This window comes from Macaca mulatta, chromosome 19, assembly GCF_049350105.2.
Source record: "Macaca mulatta isolate MMU2019108-1 chromosome 19, T2T-MMU8v2.0, whole genome shotgun sequence".
Classification (NCBI taxonomy): domain Eukaryota; kingdom Metazoa; phylum Chordata; class Mammalia; order Primates; family Cercopithecidae; genus Macaca; species Macaca mulatta.
In genome coordinates, this window is record NC_133424.1 from 11,501,015 (window position 1) to 11,518,537 (window position 17,523).

Sequence of the window (17,523 nt, forward strand, 5' to 3'; positions counted from 1 at the left end):
TGTGAGGAAGTTGAAAAACGGCTCAGTGAACACTTACACACCCACACTGCAAGCCCTCAGCTGTGACCAGAATGCCATTCCAGGTGCCATGTGTGCTTTCTTTTTTTTTTTTTTTTTTTTTTAGACAGAGTCTTACTCTGTCACCCAGGCTGGAGTACAGTGATGCGATCTCGGCTCACTGCAGCCTCCGCCTCCTGGGTTCCAGCGATTCTTCCGCCTCAGCCTCCCAAGTAGCTGGGATTACAGGCGTCCGCCACCATGACTGGCTAATTTTTTTGTATTTTTAGTAGAGACAGAGTTTCACCGTGTTGGCCAGGCTGGTCTTAAACTCCTGACCTCAAGTGATCCTCCCACCTCGGCCTTTCAAAGTGCTGGCATTACAGGCGTGAGCCCCCGCACCGGCCCCATGTGTGCTTTCCATATGTCATAGATAAACCGATTTTGCTGAACGCTTTCAAAGTCAGTAGCAGACATGGTGACACATCCGTCCTTCACGCCCCAGTGCACCTCCCCGTGCAATAAAGACACCTGCCTACACAGTCCCAGAATCATACCCCAGAGAAGGAGTCATTCCTGCATGGCACCCACGTCCCAGTCCCTACTCAGCATGTCACCAGTTGTCCCCCAGATATCTGACTGGTGTTATAGCTGCTCTACTCAATCCCATCCTATACTCTTTTGTTATCTCTTCTTCACTTTTCACTAAAGCAGCCTCCCCATAATCACTTTTTTTTTTTTTTTAAAGAGACAGCATCTCACTCTGTTCCCCAGGCTGTGCAGTGGTGTAGTCATAGCTCACTGCAGCCTCGATCTCCTGGGCCCAAGCAATCCTCCTGCCTCAGCCTCTTGGGTAGCTAGGACTACAGGTGCACACACCACTATACCCAGCTAATTTTTTTTTTGTAGAGATGAGAGTCTCAGTATGTTACCCAGGCAGGTCTTGAACTCCTGGCCTCAAGCAATTGTCCTGCCTGAGCCTCCCACAGTGCTGGGATTATAGGCATGAGCCATCGTGCCAGCCCTCCACCACTGCTTTTTATTTTTTATTTCATGTATTTATTTATTTATTTTGAGACGAAGTCTCGCTCTGTCACCAGGCTGGAATGCAGTGGCATGATCTCGGCTCACTGCAACCTCTGCCTCCTGGGTTCAAGCGATTCTCCTGCCTCAGCCTCCCGAGTAGCAGGGACTACAGGTGCGTGCCACCATGTCCGGCTAATTTTTGTATTTTTGGTAGAGATGGGGTTTCACCATGTTGGTCAGGCTGGTCTTGATCTCTTGACCTCATGATCCACCCGCCTGGGGCTCCCAAAGTGCTGGGATTACAGGCGTGAGCCACCGTGCCCAGGCACCATTGCTTTTTCATCAGACTTTGACTTTTAGGGAGACCCAGCCTGTTGAATATAGTATGACCTATGTGTGGATTTTTTCCTGTTCTTTCCCTCCCTGGTCTCAGTGTATTTCTATTCTTCCTACCCGAGGCTGACGTGAGGTGGGTGTATATCCCAGCTGTAAACCCCCTCGGGCCTCCTTGGGAAGGATCTTGGGCTAGAGTGTTGGGCGTTCAACACTCAGTTTGTGTTGATGTCTCCTTGTGGCCCTTTTAAACACTCTCACACTGGGAAGGCAGCTGACATACACACACCCATTCTACAGATGGGGAAACTGAGGTTTAGCCAGGTTGCCTGCCTTTCCAGCGGGCCCCAGATCTGGGGCTTGCATCCAGGCACATCTGACCTCAACGCTGGCTCTCAGCTTGGCCTCCCAAGCCTCCTCATTTCATCCTCTGGTCCCGCCCAACCTGGCGAGAAGGTGTAGCTCCAGTGAGAGACAGCAGCCGATTGGCCCGCCACCTCCTCTTTATGAGCTCTGCCATTTTGTATGCCACCGATGGGCCAATGGGCTGCCACCTCTGGGTTCAGGCGTTCAATCAGCTGTGCCAGGAATGGGCAACCCCAGAGTCCTGAAAGTCACTGTGGAGATCAGTCTTGGTAGTTTTCTGTTTCCCATTGAGCAGGATGGGGGTCAGATGTGCAAACTGCATTTTTATTTTATTTTATTTTATTATTTTATTTATGTGTATATTTTTTTGAGACGGAGTCTCACTCTGTCACCCAAGCTGGAGTACAGTGGCGGGTGATCTCGGCTCACTGCAACCTCCGCCTTCCAGGTTCAAGCGATTCTTGTGCCTCAGCCTCCTGAGCAGTTGGGACTACAGCGCGAGCTACCACGCCTGGCTAATTTTTTGTGTTTTTAGTAAAGACGGAGTTTCACTATGTTGGCCAGGCTGGTCTGGAACTCCTGAGCTCAAGTGATCTGCCCACCAAAGTGTGGGATTATAGGCGTGAGCCACCAGGCCCGGCTGCAAACTACATTTTTAATGAGTCCCTGGTGATGCTGCTAGTTCCTGGCCACACCACTGGGAGAGCCTGCCCTGCTTGGTTTAGGCTTGGAGCGGAGACTGCCCAGGTTCCCAACCCGGCTTCTAGGGAGGGACCGCCACTGTATTTCCTGTCTGGACAGTGATGACAATAACACCACCTTGTTAACCTTGAAGAACACGTTATTTAATACATGTCGGGGCAGAGGGGAGAGAAGCAGGCAGAGAGCCTTGGCCAGGAGGGAGCACAGAGCGCAGACCTGCCCAGTGCCTGACCCAGATGAACGATGATGGGTTCCTGATGTCTGTCCCCACCTTACAGAGGAGGGGGCCGAGGCTTCCTGACCACTTGCCTTAGGGCACATGGGAACATTGTCTCTACTAAAAAATACAAAAACCTAGCCGGGCGAGGTGGCGGGCATCTTTAGTCCCAGCTACTCGGGAGGCTGAGGCAGGAGAATGGCGTGAACCCGGGAGGCGGAGCTTGCAGTGAGCTGAGATCCGGCCACTCTGTCTGAACAAAAAAAAAAAAAAAAAACCCACCCTTAAGCCAACTCTTGGGGGAATGTGGCCTTAGGCCAAGGTGTGACTTGACCAGGTCCCTGTGGCTGTTGGTGGAAAAGGGACCACAGGGGCCAGTGCTGAGGCCCGTGCCCTGGAGGAGGCCAGGAGTAGGTGCTGGAAGGGGTGGGGGCAGGTGGGGGGTGGGTGTGGCAGCTGTGGTAGAGGTGGATACATAGTTGCATCCTGTTGGGCTGATTCAAAAGAGAGTTCCAGGGGTGTCCCACATGGGTGGGGTTCTTTCCTGCCTCCCAGCTTGCACCCCTCAGCCCCGCCTGATCATGGCATTTTCAGTCTCACTCTCCGTTTTTTGTTTGTTTGTTTGAGACAAGGTCCTGCTCTGTGGCCCAGGCTGGGGTGCAGTGGCACGATCTTGGCTCACTGCAGCCTCCACTTCCCAGGTTCAAGCAATTCTTCTGCCTCAGCTTCCCAAATAGCTGGGACTATAGGCACATGCCACCCAGCCTGGCTAATTTTTGTATTTTTAGTAGAGACGGGGTTTTACCACATTGGCCAGGCTGGTCTTGAACTCCTGGCCTCAAGTGATCTGCCCACCTTGGCCTCCCAAAGGGCTGAGATTGCAGGCATGAGCTACTGCGCCTGGCAGATTTTTAAATTGAGATGAAGTCTTGCTATATTGACCAGGCTGGTCTTGAACTCCTGGGCTCAAGTGATCCTCCCATCTCAGCCTCCCAAAATGCTGGGATGACAGGGGTGAGCCCCTGCGCCCGGCCAGGCTCCAGTCTCTTATTGCTCCAAGTAGGTGCCCACTCGGTGCTAGGCCTTAGCTGATCTCCAGGGAGGCAGTGTGAGCACCTGGCGTGGCCCCAGCCCCCAAGCCCCAGCCTGTGAGTGTCTGTTGGATTCACCTTGGGATTGGGGACCCAGAGAGAACATTCTAGGTAGGGAAACAGCATTAGCAAAGTGGTGAGGGGAGGCAGTGAGGCTGGGGAGGGGCCAGAAGGCAGGAGGGACTGGGACTGGCAGGCATGTTGAGGATTTGGGTAGTGGGAGCTGGGGTGGCATGCATGATGTGGGGAGACCACTGGCCGCCATGTTCAGGAGGGACAGTCAGGGACCAGAATGCAAGCAGGGAGTGGGGATAGGGAGTGGCAGGGAGGCTGGCATGGCGCCAGGCAAGAGGCGATGGGGGCCTGGCCCTGGTGGTGCTGGCAGATGCCAGGCAGTCCAGACTATCTTCCAGGCGAGGCATTAAGCAGCATAGGCACCCCGGCTGGGGGAGGTGGGTGGGAGGTAGAACGCCCTACTAACAGGAGAGGAAAATGAACACATTGCAGGCATTGGTGATTGCTGGGCTGGCGGGGCCTTGTGGGGTATGCACCAGACCATGTGGTTCCTAGGGATTGGAAGCTGGCTCTCTGTGACCAAACTCAGAGCCAGGCTGCCACCCTTTACTGGCCCGGGACTTGGTAAAGTGACTTCCCTTTCTGTGCCTTGGTGGCTTCATCTATAAAGTGGGGGTGATGGCGGCACTGCCGTCGTGGCCATGGCACCCCATTGGCTGTGGTGTGGCTGTCTCTTTGTGAGGCCTGATGTCCAAAGACAGGGCCCCTGCGGCGCGGCCCATGTTCCCCTCTGGTTCCCGCGATGCCTGGTGTGGCCCAGCTTGCCCTCATTCCAACCGTCTGCAGTGAACCATAACTTCTAGCCATAGAAGTTTAAACATTACTAAGACCATAGCCACCAGGAAGTTTGGTGGCCCGTAGGTGCCATTGGGAAGCAGCCCTGTAAACTCTAGGTGCCCGGGACTGTTCCTGTGTGGAATGTGCACAGTGAGGCCCTGTGAGCCACCCCTCCCACCGCCCTTGGCCTTGAACTGGCCTTTAGTGTGCTCACAGGAACCAGGGAAGAGATGTCAGGACCTGGCTCCAGGGCTTCCCACTGGCCTCAGAAGCAAATCGAGCCTCCTTCTCAAGGCCTTGTGGCCCTTGCCAGTCTCTGGGACCTCACCTCCTCCTGGTCCCCAGCCACTGCCGCCATCCATCTCCCTCCTGATTCTCAGGCCCAGCTTGCTGGTTCCCACTGCTGGGCCTCTGTGCTCACTGTGCTGCCCGCCTGGAACGCCCTGTCCCCTACGTGCCAGTGTCTCTGCTGCTCACCCCCACCTGGTCACTTGCCGCCTTCCTTCCCCGGCAGCACGAGTTATCCTGTTCTTGTTTTTTCTTAATGGTCTCTCTCTGCGCCAGCACACAAGGGCAGGCAAGCCGATCGGCTCTGCCCAGCACAGGACCTGGCACCGAGCGGGTGCTCCGCAGGCACGGGCTGAGTGAGCGAGCTCAAAGGGCTGGTGCTGTGCCCCTTCTTGCCTAGTGGGTGGGAAGTGATGGGGGTTACTCTTCCAAGCTCCTTCCCTGGTGAGCCCGACCCATCACTCTGCCATTCCATCTGCAGCCTTGTATCTGGAGAGTTAATCAAGCTGGTGTGCGTCAGGCCAGGCCTGGCTGGGATGCCTGCTCAGGCTGTCACCTTCCCAGCGACAATGCGTCCTGGACCGGGAGATGTTTGCGTATTGTCTCGGATTAGAGAGAACTCGAGGGCTAAATGGGCATGGGAAGTGCTGTGTGCTGGGCCCACTTCTTGATCTGCTGAAGGCTCTGGAAGTCCTGCATGACTGGATCCTGCCTGCTGGCGTGGTAGCTAGGGTCTCCTGATGGTGGCTGATTCCCAAGTTGTTCCTCCCGGTCACGCCTGCCAACGCCAGGTTTGGGAAAGGCAGATCTCCTCTCCTTGCCTTCAGGGCCAGCCTGGTCATTGTGTTCTTTGCTGGGGGAATAGTGAGAAGATCAGGGCAGAGCCCCAGTGTGCAAAGCACTGGGACCCTAGCTCAGCCCCTGCAGGTTCCCTGAGACTAACCTCTGAGCCGCCTGTGTGCTCCCGGTGGGATTTGATCGCAGTTGTATGGGAGCCCCGGCACTGGGTTCTGTGTCATTGCATTTTGGGGAAACTGAGGTGCCGAGAGAAGGGTAGGAACCCAGAGCTGGGCGTCGCTAGGCTGTGAAGCCACGAGGCACCCCGAAAACTCTCCTCCCTCGCTCCCTCTCCTCACCTCCCTCGCTCCCTCTCCTCACCTCCCCAAACCCTGCTGTCTTGTCTGTCGGGTTGAAGGCAGGTCTTCCCAGCTGGACCTGGGCGTTTCAAAATTCTTAAGCAGTGCCAGCGGGCACGTGACCGCTGTGCTTTGAAGACAGGGAGGGCCATCCTCTGACCAAGGGCCATCGGTCACTCTGGGGCTCCACAAGCTCCTTTGAAACAGGAGGCTCCAAAGACCTCCAGGGTCACCAGGCCAGAGGTGACTGTGGCCTCTGGCAAGGGGCTGCTTCTTCATGTCGCAGGCCCCCTGACCCTGAGAAGGTGGCAGCTTGCACTTGTGGCTCCCTTGACACCTTCTCAAAGGGCCTGAGGTGCAGGGGATTGGCTGTTTAGCACAGTGGGGCCCCAGTTGGGGGTTCCTGGGAGTGACGTCCTCCTAGGTTAGAGCGCAGATTCTTTTTTCACGGATTTTAGTTAAGCAGCTGCTGTATACAAGATGCTAGGGGGAACCGTGGTTCACACGAAGTCCCCGCTGTCTCAGAGCTCCAGCTTCAGTAGCAGGACACAGGCTTGGAGGGAGGCAGAACCTCTCTGGAAAAACCCCCAAGTACAACCAGTGGGCCCATAGTTAGGAGGCCCTGCGGTGGGCGAGGACGGCTGACTCCCTGGCCTTGGCAGTGTCATTGCGGGACGACTGCCCAGTTTATTTTTTTTTTTTATTTTTTTTTTTTTATTATTTTTTTTTTTTTGAGACTGAGTCTGGCTCTGTCGCCCAGGCTGGAGTGCAGTGGCCGGATCTCAGCTCACTGCAAGCTCCACCTCCCGGGTTTACGCCATTCTCCTGCCTCAGCCTCCCGAGTAGCTGGGACCACAGGCGCCCGCCACTTCGCCCGGCTAGTTTTTTTGTATTTTTTAGTAGAGACGGGGTTTCACCGTGTTAGCCAGGATGGTCTCGATCTCCTGACCTCGTGATCCGCCCGTCTCGGCCTCCCAAAGTGCTGGGATTACAGGCTTGAGCCACCGCGCCCGGCTAGGACTGCCCAGTTTAATCCTTTATTCCCACTGTGCACCAGGCTGGGTCCCTCGGAGTCCCCAGGGCCTGATCACATGCCAGCTGTGAACCTCTCAGAGGGGGCCCGGGCTGACCCTCCTCCCAGGGAGCCTTCCTGGCTCAGGGTGCCGGGTGACAGTGGGGGTGTGTGTGGAGCTGTCAAAATGCTTTGCAGTTTGCCGAGGAACTGGAGGAACAGGCTTTGGTATGGAAATGCCCTGTCTGAGGAGGGTGGCTGTGGGGTGCAGCTTGATGGCAGGGACCAGGACAGGCAGAGCCAGGGCTGGTTCAATGGCTTGGTGGCTGGGCCTCGGTTGCCGTGGACAAGTTGACAGGGAACTCAGTGTTAAGGCCTCTGACTGATTCTTTGGGCCAGTAGATTGTTAAAAAAAAAAAAAAAAAAAAAAAAAATCATCTCATCTCTAGCACTTGAGCACGTGCAGCACACCAGAGCCCCAGGCTAGGCCCTCCGCTCTATTTCTCTTTTTGTCGTTGTTTTGAGACAGGATCTCCCGTCTGCCTTTGTCATCCAGGCTGGAGTGCAGTGGTGTGATCACAGCTTACTGCAGCTTCAACCTCCTGAGCTCAAGCAATCCTCCCACCTCAGCCACCCAGGTAGCTGGAACTACAGGCTTGTGCCACCACGCCCAGCTAATTTTTAAATTTTTTTGTAGATGTCGGATCTTGCTATGTTGCCCAGGCTGGCCTCCAATGATTCTCCTACTTCAGCCTCCCAAAGTGCTGGAGTTACAGGCATGGGCCACTGCGCTCAGCCTGGTGGAAGCTTGTAAACCTCTATTGGGCTGGGCATGATGGCTCATGCCTGTAATCCGAGCACTTTGGGAGGCCACGGTGGGCAGATCACCTGAGGTCTAGAGTTCGGGACCAGCCTGGCCAACATGGTGAAACCTTGTCTTTACTAAAAATATACAAATTAGCCGGGCGTGGTGGCATGTGCCTATAATCCCAGTTACTTGGGAGGCTGAGGTACAAGAATAACTTGAACCTGGGAGGCAGAGGTTGCAGTGAGCCGAGACTGCACCACTGCACTCCAGCTTCAGTGACAGAGTAAGACTCAGTCTCAAAACAAACAAACAAACAAAAAACCTCTGTTGACCTGGCATTCAGCATTTACTTCCACCGTGCCAAGGAGCCCTGTGAAGAAAGGCAGGCAGCGGGGGTGGACCTGGTCGGTGCCTGGGCCTTTTTTTCTGGTGTGGTTCTGTTGCTCACTGACCCACTAGGGAAGAAACCCTGGTTTTCTGGCACCGGCTGTCCATATCCTCACCCACATGGAGGGGTTGGCCGACAGCAGAAGGACCTAGGAGGAGAGATCACAAAGAACAGCCCCTGCCTTCTCTGATCCCCGGCTGGTTCCCAGCCTGCATGTGACAACCGGGGAAGGTGCTGTGCTCCAAAGCCCAGCGTGTGGGTCTGGCCGCCTGGTTCCAGCCCCATCTCGGGGCTGCCCCTGACCACGCAGACTTGGGTCAGGCAGGTGGTCCTTCCCGGGCTCGTTTTCTGGTCGCTGCATTCGAGGATGGCCTGAGGTTCCAGGGGAACCTTGTGCAGGTCAGACACCTAGATTCAGCTTGCTGGCGGGAAGGAGAGGTTGTAAATGTCCCCTGAAGCCTGTGGCAGCTGGGCAGGCAGAACCTCCGTTTTCCCACCTAACACGCATGCCTGTGCCCTTGGGGACACAGCAATGACCAAGGCAGATGGGTGTCCCTTCCCTGGTGGCATGGACATTCAAGGCAAAGCTCTCTATATTAGACTTCTTGCCCTGTGTCAGATGGTAGTAAGTGTTATGGGGAAACGAAGGCAGGGGAGGAGGGGGCTGGGTGGAGCAGTTGCTGTGGGGAGAGAGACCTGCAGGAGGTGGGGATCCTGTGTGACTTGAGAGAGTAGCTTGCCCTCTCTGGGCTCCTGCCTGTGTGTGCTGGGGGAAGGATGGCGCCCACTGCCCCTGGTGCTCTCTTTGCCGCATCATTCCTTGGGGCCTTCTGCCCACCAGCTGCTCAGACCGTAACTGTGCTGGCTCTGCTCTTCCTGTGCAGGTGTTGACTCTGAGTCCTCACACAGCCTGTTATGATGTACATTTTATAGACCAGTAGACTGAGACCTGGGCAGGCCTCTGGCTACAGACTGAGCTCATTACTGCACACAGCGTGCTGCCTCCACATGCTGGGCTCTGGGGTGCTGCAGCCGCAGGTCCTGGTCCCATCAATAAAATCCAAAGTGAGCTGGCTCTGATGAGGAAGGGACCAAGATGCCCCACTCAGGGAGGTCCTCCCGGGAGCGGTGGTAGCCAGGCAGGCCCGGGAGTAGGAGGAGGTGGGGCTGGGCTTTGTGGACACCACACTTGGCGGCGCAGAGGCCTGCTGGGGAGAGGGCGTGTGTCCTTGCCACCAGCCCATCTTCCTTGCCATGTGCCCCTGCACTCTTTGAAAGGAGATGGTCTCTTTCGGGGCTGAGCTGGGGTCCTGGAGCCAGAAGAGAACTGAGATTTGCTGTGGGGGGTTGGGAGCTGTTCCATTTTTAGTGGCTGCTACAGGAAGAGCGGCTGAGTGTTTCCCCTTGTCCCTCCAGAAGGCTGGAGTGTAACTGTCCTTGGCAACCGGGTCAGCTGATAGCAGGGCTGGGGGTGGGGGTGGGGATCCTGAATCCTCCAGCAGACGTCCTCATTGCCCCTGATCTGGTGGCCAGTGTCTGTGCCGGACACGGTCCTCAGTCATCGGAGCCCACTGAGTCTCCGCCTGACCCTGCAGAGACGTTCAGAGAGGTGAAGATCCTTCCGGTGGCCTCACAAAGGCTGTCTGGCTTGGGAGCCCCTACCTGGAGCCAGAATTTCTGAGTTCCAAGTCCCAGCTCCATCACGGAACTTGGCCCAAGGCCCTTAACCTCTCTGGGCCTGTTTTTTCATCTTTGAAATAGGGATCTCAGAGATGCCTACCTCTCAGGGGACTTGTGAGGTACTATGGGACCACACGCAGGGCCTGGCCAGAGCACCGTAGTTTCTTTGGTAGCCATGATGGAACGGTGAACCTCCTCACACTCTTCTTTCTGCCTTGAAGATTCTAGACCTGGCTGGGCGTTCATCTCCCTTTTTGCCTTTGCTTCAGGCAGTTTATGGCATGGCTGTGTTGTTCATGTTGCCAGGTCTCCTCCTGGTGGACATTGACACCATTTTCGTTTTTTTACTGTTAAAAACGACAGGGCAGTGCACATCTTTGCATCTCTGTGGCGGGTCAGGTCTCTGACCTCTTTGCCAGTGTGACTTATTACCCCTTTCTTTTTTTCTCTTTTTCAGACAGTGTCTTGCTCTGTCGCCCAGGCTGGAATGCAGCGGTGCGGTCATAGATCATAGCTCACTGCAACCTCCAGCTCCTGGGCTCAAACAATCCTCCCACCTCAGCCTCATATTAGTCCATTTTCACACTGCTAATAAAGACATATTTGAGACTGGACAATTTATAAAATGAAGAGGTTTAGTGGAGTTACAGTTCCACACAGCTGGACTGGGGAAGCCTCACGATCACAGCGGAAGGCAAGGAGGAACAAGTCCCATCTTATGTGGATGACAGCCGACAAAGAGAGTGAGAGAGCTTCTGCAGGGAAACTCCCATTTTTAAAACCATCAGATCTCGTGAGACTTATTTGCTCTCACTAGAATAGCACAGGAAAGCCCCGCCCCCATGATTCAGTAATCTCTTGCTGGGTCCCTCCCACAACACGAGGGAATTATGGGAGCTAAAGATGAGATTTGGGTGGGGACACAGAGCCAGACCATATCAGCCTCCCAAGTAGCTGGCACTACAGGTGCACGCCAACATGCCTGGCTAATTTTTTACATTTTTGTAGAGACGGGGTCTCACTGTGTCACCCAGGCCGGTCTTGAACTCCTGGGCTCGAGTGATCCACCCTCCTCGGCCTCCCACAGTGCTGGATAATAGGCGTGAGCCACTGTGCCCAGCCGTTTCCCCCTTATTTTTAGCATCACTACAGTAGCTGTGATCTCTGAGCTTTGGGGATTTCCCCTCCCCAACATTTTACTCTGAAAATTCGAACATCTGGAAACGTCAAGGCTTTGTACAGTGGACACCTGTGTGCTCGGCAGCCACCTTCCGTGATGAACATGCTTTATATTTGCTTTGTCCTGAATCTGTGATTTGGGACTGGATTTCTCTGGTTTCCTGGCGAGACCCACACTGCTTGTCAGTTACTTATCTTGTGCCCCTTCATCTCAGTCTCGCTGTGGCTTTCAGTTACCCCCAGGTCTTACATGCACTCAGGGTTATGCCCAGAAAGCATTTCTCCTGGGGAGTTTGTGTCTAGGTAGGGGACCCTCTTGAATAGCCGGTGGGAGAAGGAAAGACTCAAGACCAGCTCTGAGGGGTCGGCGGGGGTGCCCCTTCCCTATACCTTGTGGGCTCCTTGGGGAAGAAGGAGAAGTGAGTGCCATGGGAAATACCCCTGGGGATTTTGTGGAGCTGGAATGTGCTGGTGGACCATGATCCCACAAGGACTTAGGCATCGAACTCCCTTGACTGGGACCCACAGCAAGGGAGGCTCTGCAGCATCACCTTCATCAAATGGACTCACCCTCTCTGGGTGATGTATCCTGGCACTTCCTCTTCTGTTCATCAATCAATCAACAAATAAATGGCTGGGCATGGTGGTACAGGCCTGTAATCCCAGTGCTTTAGGAGGCTGAGGCAGGGGGATTGCTTGAGCCCAGGAGTTCAAGGCTGCAGCGATCTGTGATCACACCACTGCATGCCAGCCTGGGTGACACAGCGAGATCCTGCCTGTAAAAAACAAAACAAAGAAACCAAAGAAACTTTGGTCATTGGTCATGTCTACCTGTTGATTTTTTTGTTTTTTTTTGGGATTCATAATATGTCGTGATGTATATTAATAGTTTGCAAAGTGCCACATGGGAATATAATCGTCAGGATCTGGAAAGGGGCTCAGTCTATTTAGTCTGTAGGAACCCCTGCCTGCCCCAAGACACTTGTCATGAGAATGAATCTCTCACTCCTAAATTCCTAGAGTGACAATGACTGGGTCATTATTTTCTTTTTTATTTTATTTTATTTTATTGGTTTTGTTTGTTTGTTTGTTTGTTAATTTTTGAGACGGAGTCTCGCTCTGTCGCCCAGGCTGGAGTGCAGTGGTGTGATTTCGGCTCACTGCAACCTCCACCTCCCGGATTCAAGCAATTATCCTGCCTCAGCCTCCTGAGTAGGTGGGACTACAGGCGTGTGCCACCACGCCCGGCTAATTTTTTGTATTTTTAGTAGAGGCGGGGTTTCACCATGTTAGCCAGGGTGGTCTGAGTCTCCTGACCGCGTGATCTGCCCGCTTCCGCCTCCCAAAGTGCTGGGATTATAGGCGTGAGCCACCGCGCCGGGCCTGGGTCCTTACTTTCATTCAACAAAGCATTCTCCCCACCGCCCATGCGCGCCCTGCCCACGGCTCTTTCTCATTTTCAGCATCTCTCTTACCTTTCCAGAATATGCCGAGTTTTTGCACTGCAAGTCCAAAAAGTTTACAGATTTTGATGAAGTCCGGCAGGAGATTGAAGCAGAGACCGACAGGGTGACGGGGACCAACAAAGGCATCTCCCCAGTGCCCATCAACCTTCGAGTCTACTCGCCACACGGTAGGCAGCACGGGTGGGGACCCATCACTGACTGTTTATGGTCGTTCATGTCGCCCATTCACAAACAGCTGATATTCACACACATATAGCCCCCCGATCTGTATCTTCCCACTTGTGCGAGGTATGTAGTACCCAGACCTCTGTCTCAGCGTGAAGTTGTTTGGGAGAGGTGGGTGATTGCAGCTGTTTCCCCCTTTTACCAAGGGCAGCCACCACTTGCCTCAAGGCAGCCAGATCTCCTGCTGCCTCAAGAGAGACCAGAACCAGACTTCTGTAAAATATCCTGATTTTTTTTTTCTTTTGAGACAGAGTCTTGCTCTGTTGCCCAGGCCGGGGTGCAGTGGCGTGATCTCTGTTTGCTGCAACTTCCACCTCCCAGGTTCGAGCAGTTCTTGTGCCTCAGCCTCCCAAGTAGCTGGGATTACAGGCATGCGTCACTGCACCCAGCTAATTTTTTTTTTTTGAGATGGAGTCTCGCTCTGTCACCCAGACTGGATGGACTACAGTGGCATGATCTCAGCTCACTGCAGCCTCTGCCTCCCAGGTTCAAGCTACTCTCCTGCCTCAGCCTCCCAAATAGCTGGGACTAGTGGTGACTGCCGCCACGCCTGGCTAATTTTTTGTATTTTTAGTAGAGATGGGATTTCACCATATTGGCCACGCTTGTCTCGAACTCCTGACCTTGTGATCTGCCCACCTTGGCCTCCCAAAATGCTGGGATTATAGACTTGAGCCACCGCATCCGGCCAATTTTTTTTTTTTTTTTTTTTTGGAGACAGAGTCTCACTCTGTCATCCAGGCTGGAGTGTAGTGGTGCGATGTCCGCTCAATGCAACCTTCACCTCCCGGGTTCAAGCGATTCTCTGGCCTCAGCCTCCCGAGTAGCTGGGATTACAAGTGTGTACCACCCTGCCTCGCTAATTTTTTTTTTTTTTTTTTTTTGGTATTTTTAGTAGACACGAGGTTTCACCATGTTGCCCAGGCTGGTCTTGAACTCCTGAGCTCAGGCAATCCGCCCACCTCAGACTCCCAAAGTGCTAGGATTGCTGGTGTGAGCCACCACGCCCAGCCCACCCAGCTACTTTTTGTATTTTTAGTAGAGATGGGGTTTCGCCATGTTGGCCAGGCTGGTCTCGAACTCCCAACCTCAGGTGATCCGCCTGTATCCACCTTCCAAAGTGCTGGGAGCCACCTTGCCCGGCCAGATATCCTGATTTTAAAACTCTGCATTCAAACAGCAGCCCCAGGCCATAGACATCCTCTGGCCCGGAGGCACAGATTGCTACCACTATGGGTTCCTTGTAAGTTTTAAAATTTGTTTTTCAATAAATGATGCCTGCATGTGGCTCAGAATTCAAAAATTACGGAAAGGTATATCGCAAAAACCTACCTTGTCAACCAGTTTTGCACACATATTTTAGGTTCTTCAGATGACAATGCAAACCTGAGCTGGGTATGGTTTCACGCACCTGTCATTCAAGCTACCTGAAAGGCTGAGTCAGGAGGGTCGTGTGGGCCCAGGAGGTCGAGGTTGCAGTGAGCTATGATCACATCTGTGAATAGCTACTGCACTCTACCTGGGTAACATAGCAAGACCCTGTATCTTAAAAAAAAAAAAAGTGTAAGCAAAAAACATATGTAAGGAATTGTGATTGTATCTATGTATATATTGTGTATGTGTTTATCATTCCTTTTCCTTAAATTGTTAGCATAACATAAAAATCATTTATGCTTTTTTTGAGATGGAGTTTCACTCTTATTGCCCAGGCTGGAGTGCAATGGCACAATCTCAGCTCACTGCAACCTCCATCTCCCGGGCTCAAGTGATTCTCCTGCCTCAGCCCCCCAGGTAGCTGGGATTATAGACATGCGCCACCACACCCAGCCAATTTTGTATTTTTAGTAGAGACAGGGTTTCTCCATGTTGGTCAGGCTGGTCTCGAACTCCCGACCTCAGGTGATCCACCCTCCTCGGCCTCCCAAAGTGCTGGGATTACAGGTGTGAGCCACCGCGCCCAGCCTATGCTTTTTTTTTTTTTTTTTGGTATGCCTCTCAGAATGTTTCTTTATTCTTTTTTTTTTTGAGACAGAGTTTCACATTGTTGGCCAAGCTGGAGTACAGTGGTGTGATCTTGGCTCACTTCTTCTCCTTCTGGGCTCAGGCGATCCTCCCGCCTTAGTCTCCTGAGTAGTTGGGACAACAGATGCACACCTTTGTGCCAGGCTAATTTTTTACATTTTTGGTAGAGATAGGGTTTCACCAACTTGCCCAGGCTGGTTTCGAACTTCTGAGCTCAAGCGATCTACCCATCATGGCCTCCCAAAGTGCTGGGATTATAGGCATGAGCCACCATGCCCGACCTCATCCATTTGTCTTTTGATTTTGTTTTTTGAGACAGTCTTGCTCTGTCGCACAGGCTGGAGTGCAGTGGTACGGTCTCAGCTCACTGCAACCTCCACCTTCTGGGTTCAAGTGATTCTCATGCCTCAGCCTCCCAAGTAGCTGGGAGTACAGGTGTGTGCTACCACGCCCGGCTAATTTTTGTGTATTTAGTACAGATGGGGTTTTGCCATGTTGGCCAGGCTGGTCTCGAACTCCTGGCCTCAAGTGATCAACCCACCTCAGCATCCCAAAATGCTGGGATTACAGACATGACCCACCGCGCCCAGCCTCATGTGTTTGTCCATAATGGTTCTTTGGTATTGGCTGAATGGATGGGCCGAAATTTACTGAGTCCTTTAGATCTATTCCAGTCTGAACTGTCCTGATTTAGAACTGCATCATTGAAATGGAGTAGGTAGAGGGTATCTGTAGGATGGGATCCTAGGAGGGGAGTTACTGGATCCAAGGTGTGGTTCAGGTGGAGTGTCAGGCGGCATCCTCAGGTCTGAGCCCTGTGCAGGAACTTTGGTAGTCAGCTGGGTGGCTGCGGGCCTGTTTGTGCCTCCCCTTTCCTGGCTCTGAGTGCCTTTCCCTCTGGTTTCCCTCCCAGTGTTGAACTTGACCCTCATCGACCTCCCGGGTATCACCAAGGTGCCCGTGGGCGACCAGCCTCCAGACATCGAGTACCAGATCAAGGACATGATCCTACAGTTCATCAGCCGGGAGAGCAGCCTCATTCTGGCCGTCACGCCTGCCAACATGGACCTGGCCAATTCCGACGCCCTCAAGCTGGCCAAGGAGGTCGATCCCCAAGGTAACCCTGAACCCAGGGCAGCAGTCCCCTCTTCCAGGTGCCTTGAGCATGGGACATGCCCAGCATCCTTGGTTTCAAGTCACTGGCGTTCTCTTCGATACATGGCCACTTTAGGAAAAGGCCTCCTGGAACACGGCACTTCTCCGAGAACCAGCAGTGCTGGTGGGCATCCCCTGGGAAGTCACTGTGTGGCAGTTGGACAGTCCTCCTTGGACATGGCAGTGCCCATGTTGCCAGGGTGGGAAGCTAGCCTGGGGCTGAAGGAAGGGTCCAGCACTCCATGGCCCAAATGCGACCTCAGGTCCCGTCTAGCTGTTACTCTGCTCCCTGAGACACGGTCCCCTCTTAGTCAGAATGGGAACTTCAGTCCTAACCCGGATAGCTGATGTGAGGACTGTTAAACGTCTGGTCTTTGCATGGCGAGATCATCTCTTTCCCTTCGGGTTGACGCCCCGGGGCCCCTCTAGTCAGATCCCTCTACTGAACCCTCACTGCAGAATGTGAACAGGAAGGGGCCCCAGGGAGGGCACAGCTGTGGCCCCCTTGATGCCCAAGTTGGCACCCACCAGAGATCTTCACTCTGACTTCCATCTGTCCCCAGTGTCTCATGCACATGCCACACATAAAACACACACGGTCAGCACAGAGCCAGGCCGCAGCCCCCGTGGGGGCGGTTGACCTGCAGAGGTGAGGCTTTGCTAGGAGGACATCCTTGACTCTGGAATGACTTGTGGAGAGGTGGGATTGGACGGGATGGTTTCCAGAGTGGGATTTTAGCCATTCAGGCAAGAGGTGGCCCTGGAAAAAGTCGCGTCAGGCTCAAATGTTACCTTGGGACTTTGCTGCCACTTGGAGAGTCCAGCATCAAAATCTGGCCCAGGAATCATGTTTCCATGAGGTTTCCCGAAGCCTGCAGCAGCAGAGGTTGTCCTTAATAACACAAGTGACAATAAAGGCCAGCATTTGTTGAGTATTTGCCATTGCCAGGCTCACCCTTATGACCTCTCTGTGAGATCAGGGCTGTGACCATCTTCATTCAACATGTGAGAAACTGGGGTCCAGGCCTGTGATGTTCTGGCTTTCCCAGGTGATGTGACCTGGAAGTTTCACGGCCGAATGGACCCCAGGTGGCCTGCAGCTGCCGACGCTCTTTCCTGGTGGCAGCCTCTGACCTCTGACCTCTGACCTCTGGGCTCTTTCAGGCCTGCGGACCATCGGTGTCATCACCAAGCTTGACCTGATGGACGAGGGCACCGATGCCAGGGACGTCTTGGAGAACAAGTTGCTCCCGTTGAGAAGAGGTGTGGCTTTGCGGGGACTGGGGAAGCAGGAGGATGGGTGGGGTCCTTATCGTTACTGAAACCCTGGCACCTGTTCTCTGCCTGCCTGGAAGTCACTGCTTCTCCATTTCACCGTAACTCCTTCTTTCTTTTCCCTTTGAGCATATGTATCTTTTTCTTCTGATTTGTATGCGTTCATTTTTCAAGTGCACAGTTAACACCTGCTGGTTTCTGGAACATTAGAAAACAAGTGTATAGAAAGAGGAAACTAAACTCACCCGCAGCCACACTTCCCCCAGACAGCCACTCGTGAATCTTCCGCAGCTCCCGGCTCCCCA

The 17,523-nt window shown here is 53.6% G+C and overlaps 1 protein-coding gene and 2 long non-coding RNA genes across 52 annotated transcripts in view; 2 read left to right on the top strand and 1 right to left on the bottom strand.

Moving 5' to 3' along the window:
• The window catches only part of DNM2 (dynamin 2), a 110,591-nt gene that overhangs the window by 45,647 nt on the left and 47,421 nt on the right, over nucleotides 1-17,523 (top strand). For all 50 annotated transcript variants that reach the window (XR_013408654.1, XR_013408656.1, XR_013408652.1 and 47 more), the window contains 3 exon segments: nucleotides 12,559-12,708; nucleotides 15,702-15,905; nucleotides 17,108-17,206. Coding sequence is in view for 43 of the 50 variants with exons in the window: in NM_001265712.1 (NP_001252641.1) it covers nucleotides 12,559-12,708; nucleotides 15,702-15,905; nucleotides 17,108-17,206 (453 nt within the window). In the remaining 7 variants the exon portion in view is untranslated.
• Nucleotides 97-17,490, bottom strand: LOC144336654 (uncharacterized). Its single transcript, XR_013408911.1, has 2 exons — nucleotides 15,305-17,490; nucleotides 97-948 (listed from the first exon to the last, which is right to left on the bottom strand). It is a non-coding gene; the product is annotated as an uncharacterized LOC144336654 (long non-coding RNA).
• On the top strand, nucleotides 725-7,454 carry LOC144336664 (uncharacterized). Its single transcript, XR_013408922.1, has 4 exons — nucleotides 725-784; nucleotides 3,305-4,734; nucleotides 4,801-6,693; nucleotides 7,037-7,454. It is a non-coding gene; the product is annotated as an uncharacterized LOC144336664 (long non-coding RNA).